This window comes from Canis lupus, chromosome 10 (genome assembly GCF_011100685.1).
Source record: "Canis lupus familiaris isolate Mischka breed German Shepherd chromosome 10, alternate assembly UU_Cfam_GSD_1.0, whole genome shotgun sequence".
NCBI lineage: Eukaryota > Metazoa > Chordata > Mammalia > Carnivora > Canidae > Canis > Canis lupus.
In genome coordinates, this window is record NC_049231.1 from 11,910,040 (window position 1) to 11,920,817 (window position 10,778).

The following is a 10,778-nucleotide window of genomic DNA, read 5'->3' on the forward strand; positions in this document are numbered from 1 at the left end:
TTCTAAATTTTTTTTAAGTTTTTTTTTATTTTAATTTTAATTTTTTTTTATTTTAGAGAAAGAGAATGGCAGGGGGCAGTGTGAAGGGAGGAGAGAATCCCAAGCAGACTCCCTCCCCTCCTCCCCCATGAGTGCAGAGCCTGATGCGGTGCTCAATCCCACGACCACAAGATCATGACCTTAGCCAAAAACCAAGAGTTGATGCTTAACCGACTGAGCCACCAAGGGGCCCCTAATCTTCCAAACATTTTTATGTTGTTTTTCCCCCAAAATACCATTGACCCTTTATAAACAGTGATGATTTCTGAGTAGGTGGTGTTTATTTTTATATCAATGCATTTTATAGAACTTTCATTAAATCTAGTAGGGTTTAATCTTTTTATTTGATCACATTATCTGCAAATCATGATAAATTTGTCTCCTTTTTAAAATACTCTTACTATTCCTTATTTTTGAATCATGTTTTAATGCATTGATGAAAATTTCCAAAACAACATGAAAATGCTAATCTCAATTCATTCCTGATTTTTTTTAACAGAGTGCTTTTCGTGTATCAAGTACAATGTCATGTGTTATTTTAGAGTAGTTATTCTTTTATCAAGTGAAGAAGATCTTTCTACATTCTTCCCCTCTCCCCACCTTTTCCTTAGTGAAAACTGGGTACACAAGCCTCGAAGGGAGAGTATAGTGAGAGAGAAAGTTAATCGATTAAGTTAACTGATATGATCAGCCTTTTTTGGTTTTTGTTTTAGGCAAGTTATTGATTCACTTTCCTGTTTTGTTTTAGGTACATACCTATGTCAACACTACAGGAGTGCAAGAAGAGCGGAAAAACCGCACAAGTGTGCATGTCCCATTGGAGGCGAGGATTTCTAATGCTGAAAGCAACACACCAAAAGAAGAACCAAGTAGTATTGAGGACAGGGACCCTCAGATTCTTCTTGAACCCGAAGGAGTCAAATTTGTCTTAGGACCAACCCCTGTTCAAAAGCAGTTGATGGAAAAAGAGAAACTGGAGCAACTTGGAAGAGACCAAGTCAGTGGAAGCGGTGCCAATAGCACAGAATGGGACACTGGATATGACAGTGATGAGCGAAGAGATGCACCCTCTGTTAACAAACTGGTGTATGAAAATATAAATGGGTTATCTATCCCTAGTGCCTCAGGGGTCAGGAGAGGTCGTCTGACATCCAGCAGTACCTCAGATACCCAGAATATCAACAACTCAGCTCAGAGAAGAACTGCATTATTAAACTATGAAAATTTACCATCTTTGCCTCCTGTCTGGGAAGCCCGCAAGCTTAGTAGGGATGAAGATGACAATTTAGGACCAAAGACCCCATCTCTAAATGGCTACCATAATAATCTAGATCCAATGCATAACTATGTAAATACAGAGAATGTAACAGTGCCGGCAAGTGCTCACAAAATAGAATATTCGAGGCGTCGGGACTGTACACCGACAGTCTTTAACTTTGATATCAGACGCCCAAGTTTAGAACACAGGCAGCTCAATTACATACAGGTTGACTTGGAAGGTGGCAGTGACTCTGACAACCCTCAGACTCCAAAAACACCTACCACTCCCCTTCCACAGACCCCTACCAGGCGCACAGAGCTGTACGCTGTGATAGACATCGAGAGAACTGCTGCTATGTCAAATCTGCAGAAAGCACTGCCGCGAGACGACGGTACGTCTAGGAAGACCAGACATAATAGTACTGACCTGCCCATGTGAGCCCGGAAAGCGGTACATTGTTTGCACCTTTGTGAAGTTTCAAAAAATGAAGATGCAAGTGCTTCATTTTCATTTCTAAACACTAACTCCTTTTATAGACTGATAAGATTTTTTTTCTGACTATTTCATGTGCTTCTTTAACTAAAGGGAATTAACGTTAGAGCAGGTACTCATTAAAGAACACTAATTTCAGTACATACTACTCATTACTGTACAGCAGCATTCCCATTTTCACAGTGCCTATTTAAAATGAGAGTTGAAGTGAGTGACATGCTGGTTGATTGTTATCAATATTCCGGACTTACGCATATCATTCATGTCTAAGTCATGGTTGGCGTTTAAAACATTTTATAAAGCCTCTTGATCATGTGCATTGCTAACAGATAACTCTAGGCTTTGAAAGTAATATTTGTAGACTCACTATTCATGGTATATGGCCTCCAGCATGTAACATGAGGAATCCTTTATTTCATTAATTGTAGGCTTTTTGCCTTGAGCCAAAACATATGTAAAGGAAATAGAAGTACCACACCTCCTTATATACCAGTCAGTTCCTTTGCCTTCTACGTTACTAGAAAGAGTCCTGTGCCCATGAATAGGGTTTGTTCTCGGTGTGTCGAAAGGCAGGAAGGAGTCAAAATTTTCTCTTTACTCATCTCATGATGTCATTTGAAGGGCAGGCCCAGATAATATCTTAATCAGAATTACACTAGACTCCAGAATCAGTCTCAGGTCACTTTACCCAAAAACATTTGGAAATCTGAACCAGGATCTCTTGAAAGTTGCTCTCCCATAGATTATGAACAATAACATTGTTTCCTGGAGGCATCTGGGCCATTAGATTGCCATTTACCTTCAGTTTTTTCCTTTGGTGTTTGGGATGTCTTATTCTGTTGCTTACTGTCTTTTTCAATTTAAAATGTTTGAGTTTGTATATAGTTTTGAAATTGGACTACATGTTCGTTGTTGTTTAGTTTGCATTTCTGTCGAATTGTGGTTTTGAAGGTTCGTTTGGAACTTACTGTTATTCTGTAACAGGGTTGCCCTTGTCCAGTATTTATTTATATGCTGTTTACTTTTCAAGTTGATAAAAACATTCACGCAATTTGAAATTTCACTCGTGTCCATAGGTGATCTCTTTAACAGTTGAGGAAAAAAAAAAAAAAAAAAAAAAGAAGCTACTTTTCACACGCAAAGTTCCCTAAAGGTACTGTGTTTTCTCTGTGGGCACTCTCCCCAGCACTTTAGCAGCGATTCCCTCATCACACGGCTGCAGTTGTTCTTTGCCCGCAGTGGTGTTCCCCCCCTCTGCTGTCCTTTCACTCATAGATGGATCTTTGGTTATCCCTTGATTTCAGTAGAATGTTAGGATCGTGGCCAGCATAGCAGGTACAGTGGAAGTCTTACAGCAATGAGATTGTGTCATAATTTAGGATTTAAAATGAATTGAAGTTTATATAAACTGAAGAGAGACCGTATGTCGTAACTCTCGGAAAGTCAAGAATGTTCCAGTTTCTCAAAACACTAGGGAAGACAAGAGACGGCAGAGCGGAACGGTTAGGTTACTGTTTTCTCTAAATGTTGAGGAAGTTTGAGATCATGATTTGGATCTATCGTCCAGATGTAACTAAGGTCTCAGTCATACAGCACCCAACCTGACCAGTGAATAACCTGATTAATTATGGGACAGTGAGTGGATTAGCAGAAGAGAGTGGGACCATTATAAAGAAAATAAATTATTAAAGCTTGTCGTTATTATTTTCAGTGCCATTGGTTTATGTGCATAGCAGAATTTTCTTTCTTTCTTTCTTTCTTTCTTCTTTTTTATTTTTCTGTGAACCTGGTGCTTACTAAAGTGTTCACTGTGCTCTAAGGAGAGAACATTGGTATTGGTGTGCAGTTTCCATTTTTAATGTATTGTTCCATTTATGCTTTCCTCTGAGTAGATTGCTAATCGTGCCAAATTTATGTGATGGTTTTTGTAACGTGGAATAAGAATTATAATGGAACCAGTACATGTGGTTTTCTCCAAAACAAGCAGTCAAGACAGGACCTCCAGATGAAAGGGCTGACCTACTGATTCATTTTGGAGGTCGGATACTTTATTTTCTTTCTTTTCCTCACCATTTTCATTTTCCTCTGGATTCTAATTAGTTCTTATATATTTTAGGTAGCTCCAATATAATCATTGCAGTTTATGCTTTAAATACTGTGTGCTTTAAAAATGAAAATGGGACCAATTTGTCTGCTAAGAATTTGATTTTAGGTACTATGAGTATTAGGAAGATGTATACAACTGGTGTTTATTTCCAGATGTCTCTGGAAATCACCTGTGTTCCTATTTAATAAAAAGTAATGTAGAACACTACTTGTCCTTTGCAGTAGTCTAGTCACGGGCATTAAGCTCTGTCCTGGAAGAATGTACCTGTTACGAGGTGCATCGTAGAATGAGATATTTTATTGGGTATAATTGTGGCCATATGTTTCAGATTTTTCTGAGACAGACCTAATTTTAGATATTTTGTTCTGTTGATGGACCATGTGACCCCACTTTCTGGTTTTGGAAATATAATCATTGTCCATATGCTTTCCCCCCAATAGAGTCCTCTTTTATCCATACAGGTGATAACAGTCCTTTTTATCCCACATCAGAGGTTGGAAACTGATATGGGTATTACCTGTGTTTTTTCTTCATGTATTTTATTTCCCAGTTTCATCTTCCTTTAAAAAATGAAAATATGGTGCCTTCCCTCCCTCCAGGAAGATTGGCAAATAGTTCCTTTTATTTACTGCTGCTGTGGAGTGATGAGATATGCACTTTACTCTTGAAGACTCAGCAAAAAGCTTTTCACTTCCCAGTATATCCAGAATAGATCACATTTGGGACTTATGAAAATTTGCCAAGCAATCTTTGTTTTTATAGATATTAATGTTGACCCCACAGTTCAATGTTATAAGTCAAGCTAGTGTTTGTTTATGCCCTCCCCCCCTCAGAAAAAATCTGTGGCACAACATATAAAAATGTACCTCAATAATGTTCTATTAAAAATGGGACAGGGGCCTTATGTTTTCATAATTTCCCAATAATGTGCCACCATATTTTTGCCTCAAGGTAAAGGTTTTAACAAGCTAAAAAGTACTTCCCACCTCCCCCTGTGCTGTTCCTAACCCATAATGCCCAAGTGTTTTGTGCAATGTGTAGTGTGTGTGTGTAAATATATATATGTGTATAAGTGTATATGCATATATATATATATATCTCCTTGAAATAGACATACCATCAGAGACAACATTCAGAAGTAACTGATGTATTGACATCTTATTCATATTTCTGATATGTGAGGTATATGGTACTAATTACCTTTCCCTGTTGTTTGCCAAATTTGAATAAAGGCATTGGTACGAAATTAATAGAATGTATAGAAAATGTTTTTGGCTTGAAAAACTAACATTTTATGACATACCACAATATACTCTGCCCATACCAGCACCCTATCTATCCTGTTCTTTACATCCCTATTCCCCATTCCTACTTCCTCATTTTTTGGGGGTATAACACAATTCTTTTGTAGCATCAATACAACTGCAATTCTATGACAATTGGACAATAATAGCATGGAAACGGACTGGTATTAATAGTACAGTAGTCACCGGTGTGCCACATTTGCATTAGTAAATGCAAAATATACATTTTATAAAGGAAAAATTTTGTGTTATGTTTTTATTTTCATTACATTGTATAATATTGTAAGATTATTGTACGTCCTAATTTGCATTATAAATGTTTTTTTCCTACAGTAAAGGCATAAATATAGCAACTTTGTATAAAGGTAGCTTATTAGATTTTTAATTTTTTCTTTTATAAAAAATTGTCTAACAGTGGGACTACCATTGCCAAATTGTATATGAAATAGGAATTTTATCCCCTATGGTTAATTTCTTTTATAAACATTCCGTATTTCTCTAATAAAAGACATAAGTGATACTGTACTATGCATAAATTGTATATTAATGCTGTTTCATATCAGCATTTTAAATTTTGGTTTGCATTTTTAATACTGGCAAAATTTACCACTGTTGATTAAAACCTTGTTGTATATGTAACAACATCTTTTGCCCTCTATCCCTTCCTACCCTTTGTTCTCTGTTTCTCCCTATCAGTGCCAACTTCATACATTTTGTAGCATGGCAATAAAATATAACTTTTACACTGAGGCCAAGTGTGGCTTTTTGGAGGACGTGGAGCTGGGAGGATTGCCCTCTAGTCATTCTTTGCATATGACTTTTTGCCATATAAACCGTATCTCCAGGCATGAGAAGTTTTCTCATATATGATGTAAACATGCTTTTAAGGACAAGTGTGAATGTGCTTTTAAGCTTAATTTTTGTCATAACAAATAACTAATTTTTTATCTTTGGAAAAGTCAGAGTTCTTGAAGTACAATCGAACCTTTATTAACTGGAGTACTTAAAGAATAAGCTAATAATTGAATTTAGTTCAACAAGGGCTAAGCAACACATTTTTAAAATCCTTATTTATTGTAGAGTATTAGTATACTGTCCTAAAGATTATATGTAAAATATGGTTTAATCTTAGATGATTTAGGATCTTGCAATGCCTTACTGTTGTCATTCTGGCATAAATTTTCATAATGAGGTACTCAAGTTGATACTGGAAGCTGAGCTGACTATACACTGACCTTAAGCATTCATGAAAAACTGCTTTGTTGAATAAAATCTGATCAGAGTTCTTATGGTTACTTTCCCCTTATTGCCGAAAGTAGATTGCAATAAAACCCCAATAAAAGTTTGGTTGGATACCTATTTAAAGTTTTCCTGTATTTCTATGTCATACATTTCTTAAGACTTTACGGTAAGAGGTTTTGTTTCTTAGTCCCATACCAGTGCCTCCATTTTCAAGCGATCATATAGTGGGCTAAGGATCATGTGTCATCAAAGTGAAAGGAAACTATAAGTAGTTGACAGACTCTTCGTGGCTTCATCTATGCAGTCATCCTAGCAGTTCTCAGCTTTGGGACTCCAGACCTGTTTTTAAATCACAGTGTGACAGTACAAAGCCTATTTAGTAGGTACAGCTCAAGATGGAGATCACTTAGACAACGAAGGGGTAGACACATCCACCTGTACCTGGCTGCTTTACTATATACCAGACAACCATGGACCCATAAATCGGTTAAGATGTGGCAGGGACATCACCTTGGGAAATTTGAGCATTTGGTTTCAGAAAGTAAAAACTTCTTTGGATTATTTCTGTGTTTTTCTTTTGGTTCCTTTGAAGATAGCTCTTCACATTTTTTTCTTATTTAACGAATGAGCACCAACGAGGCTCTCTGCTCCTAATAAAGATGCAATCCTTGTGCTCAAAAGGATTGGTAGTTTAGCTCTTCTAATGGGGGCAGTGCTCTTCTTCCCTGCCCCTCCCTCCAAAGAACTAAGCCCTGAGACAAACTGTATATCATAAATTCTTCTGATACCTCTAGAATGGTACTAGCTATATACTGTAGGAGAATTGAAAAAATTGTTACTTCAATTCTTAATAACATAATAATATAAAGGCACACAAAAAGGAAGGGCGTCAAACTCAGTCTAAGTAAGATTTTCGAGAAAAGCCTAGAGGAGGTAATCCCTAAGGTGTCTCATGAGAGTCTTCATAGATTTAGAGGACGTTCAGAGGAAAGGTGGTCTTAGGGAGAAGGAGTAAATTTCAAGGCACAGTTATAAATAACTATACATAGACCATGATTGTCCAGTGGTGGCAAGGGGTTCCATATGACTGGAGCAGAGACTGCAAAGGCAGGGTAGGGGACAGAAAAGGGGGAAGAGGGTACCTGGGCGGCTTGAGTGATTGAGTGTCTGCCTTCAGCTCAGGGCATGATCCTGGGGTCCTGGGCTCGAGTCCCGCCTCAGGTTCCCGGCAGGGAGCCTGCTTCTCCCTCTGCCTCTGTCTCTGCCTCTCTCTCTGTGTCTCTCATGAATAAATAAATAAAATCTTTTAAAAAAATAAAAGGAGGAAGAAATGAGGGTACATATGTGTAGAACACTGAAGAATTTTTGTTTTCTCTGAGAATTCGGAGGATTTTAAACAGTGGAGAAACAATAGATTGCTCTGACATCAACATGAGGAACACTGGAGGATGTGATGTTTTAATGAAGCAGGGAGACTGATTCAGGCTCTTACAAAAATGGAAGCAAACTGGATAAATGCCTCTTCAAAGGCATTGTTGAAAGAGTATTTAGGTTAGTTATCCAGTGCAACAAACCACCCTAAAACAGAGTGGCTTAAAGCAACAAATTGTTATTTCTCCCATTGCTATGGATCAGGGTGGGCAGACCTATGGAACACATCCAAAGTTAGAAAACTAGTCAACTAGAAGAGATGAAATCCAAACCCATGCAGCCTGGATCCAGAAGCTGAGCGTTTAACCCCTGGGGTACAAGGGTTTCCTACCCTTGTAGGAGGTAGGAAAGGAGGAAGAGTCAAAAACACATGCAAAGAGGAAAGGACAAATTGCTGAGAGTCCCCAGATAGGTGGTCCCCTCCTGGTTGTCCCTGGCTTAGCTCCACAGGTGGCAAGGCCTGCCTCTCAGTCCCCCATCCAAAGGCCCCTGACAATCCCCGCCCCCCCCCCAACTCTCTAAAGCCCAGAAGGGAGGGGGCATTGATTGCTGTCTCCATCACCCAGTCTCAGGCCAAAGGAAGTCTCAGGCCTGCCAGAGGACCTAATAATGTTTCCAGGTAAGTGATTTGACTCACCATAAAAACAGACCCTTTGGGGCGGCCCAGGTGGCTCAGTGGTTTAGCGCCACCTTCAGTCCAGGGCCTGATCCTGGAGGCCCGGGATCGAGTCCCATGTCAGACTCCCTGCATGGAGCCTGCTTCTCCCTCTGCCTGTGTCTCTGCCTCCCCCTCCCTCTGTATCTCTCATATGAATAAATAAATAAATAATTTTTAAAAAGACCTTTTTAATATTGTGCAGGCCTCTCAGCTTCTCATTGAGACTCTTCTCATCCCAGACTTGGGATCTGCCCATTCAAGTGCATTTCCTGCAAGAAGAGCACGTTTTCAAAAAAAACTGTTGGTAGAAGTAAAATAATTTATGTCCAATCTGAAGACCCCTTTTCATGGTGGACCTTGAGAATAATGTAAAGCATGGTCAGCAAATTTTTCCTGTAAAGGATCAGATAATAACTATTTTAGGCTTTTGGGCTAGACAGTGTGTCACAGCCACTCTGCCACTGTATCATTCTGGGTCACACTGCACAGCATAAAAATGAATGGGTAGGGGCAGCTGGCTGGCTCAGTTGCAAAAGCATGTGACTACTGATGTCAGGGTCATGAGTTCTAGCCCCACACTGGGTGCAAGATTACTAAAAAAACAACAAAAATGTAAAAACCCCAAAACTTTAAAAATATGTATATTAAAATGGGTATGCTTATGTTCCAACCAAGCTTTATGGACACCACAATACAAATTTCATATGATATCAGCATGCCACGAAATAGTCTTCTTTCTTTCCTCCATCATTTAAAAATGAAAAAACCCATTCTTAACTCTCCGGCCGTAAAAAATCAAGTGGCAGGTCGGATTTGGTTTCCTCCCCAGAGCCTGTCAATCCCAGACGTAAACTATTCTTAAAGTTTATCTCAAGAGTTAAAAACAATTAAAAATGGGAAACAGGGGATCCCTGGGTGGTGCACAGCGGTTTAGCGCCTGCCTTTGGCCCAGGGCGCGATCCTGGAGACCTGGGATGGAATCCCACGTCGGGCTCCCAGTGCATGGAGCCTGCTTCTCCCTCTGCCTATTTCTCTGCCTCTCTCTCTCTTTCTCTCTCTGTGTGACTATCATTAAAAAAAAAAAAAAAAAGGGAAACACCCACCAGTGTTAGCAACTGCAGGTAAGTCCAAGCACTTGCTAAGTGATCCATTCATTAGTCAAAGGGAGAAAAGGGGATCAGTCGGTAAAAGACAACTAATAGATTTTTTTAAAGCACAAGCATTTTACTGCAACCATCCTGGCCGGTTAACTTCAAATAGAAAATTTTGTCTTTTATTTTTATTTATTTTTTTGAAAATTTTGGTTTTTATTTTTCTTTATTTTTTGAAAGTTTTGTTTCTTAATAATAAAACTGAAATATGTGGGATCGACCTTAGTCTGTACCAACACATCATGTAAGAGTTTACTAGTCGTCTCTAGTAGTGGAGGGGAGAAAAGGAGCAAAATGTAAGCCCTGAAAATGAGCAAACTGGGCACAGATCTCCACCAGCCTTCACAAGACTGTGTCCTAGACAATGTCCCATTAAAAACCGCTTTTTAAAATGCAATAAAAGGAGCGTAAGTTCAGAAACCATAAACGAGTGAGAAAATGTTGGGAAGAAAAATTTTTTCTTTTTGAAGACTTCCGGCTTCATTTTATACTACTTTGGCATGGACTGTATTTTCAAAATGGCTTTGTTTTTGTTTTTCTTGGCAAGTTTTATTGTGAGTTTTCTAATTATGAAGCAAAATCTCTTTTCTCCAATATGCTTTATGTGATAGTATTTAAAATTGCTGTGAGTTATTATGTCAAAGAAGTAATTGGCCTTTCTGAGCTGATTTTTCCATCTTTTATAATTATCTTTATTAAAAAATTGTACTTAGAAAAAAAAAGGAGTGTAAGTCTTCCTCGTCACTCAATAAATAACGCTTAAAATTAAAACAGCAATAAAAAATATTCAGTAATATAAGGTAACCCTCCCCCCCAAAAAATAAAACACCTGTCAAACTGCACAGCTTGCACAAGCTGAATGTGGTTGCTTCTGGGGAAAGAAGTGTGGCTGGGGAATTATTTTTTCGTTGTTAGTCTCTAACGCTCGAAAAGCTGAGCATCTGTGATATTTTTAGGGCGAATTTTTAAAGATGAAATTGGGGGGAGGGGCGGAAAACTCCGTTGCTATGGCAACGCGAGGCTCGGCGTCCCCTTTGTTCGCCGCGGGCTCCACCCCTGACGTCGGCCCCGCCCCCAGTGGGCGGTGCCGCAG

The 10,778-nt window shown here is 38.8% G+C and overlaps 1 protein-coding gene and 1 long non-coding RNA gene across 9 annotated transcripts in view; one reads left to right on the top strand and one right to left on the bottom strand.

Annotated features, from left to right (window-relative positions):
- The window catches only part of FRS2 (fibroblast growth factor receptor substrate 2), a 110,550-nt gene extending 103,988 nt beyond the window's left edge, over positions 1-6,562 (top strand). For all 7 annotated transcript variants that reach the window (XM_038549982.1, XM_038549984.1, XM_038549985.1 and 4 more), the window contains one exon: positions 788-6,562. In XM_038549982.1, the coding sequence (XP_038405910.1) occupies positions 788-1,738 (951 nt within the window). In that variant the 3' untranslated portion in view covers positions 1,739-6,562. The remainder of the gene's footprint in view (positions 1-787) is intronic.
- Positions 1-10,707, bottom strand: part of LOC111097593 — a 41,920-nt gene extending 31,213 nt beyond the window's left edge. The window contains exons 1-3 of one of the 2 annotated variants that reach the window (XR_005365405.1): positions 10,515-10,707; positions 8,719-8,803; positions 6,552-6,784 (exon numbers count right to left, since the gene is read on the bottom strand). This is a non-coding gene — a long non-coding RNA (uncharacterized LOC111097593). Of the gene's footprint in view, positions 1-6,551; positions 6,785-8,718; positions 8,804-10,514 lie in introns of those variants that run through there. The other variant, XR_005365404.1, reaches the window with a different exon arrangement.
- Positions 10,708-10,778: the final 71 nt, after the last annotated feature.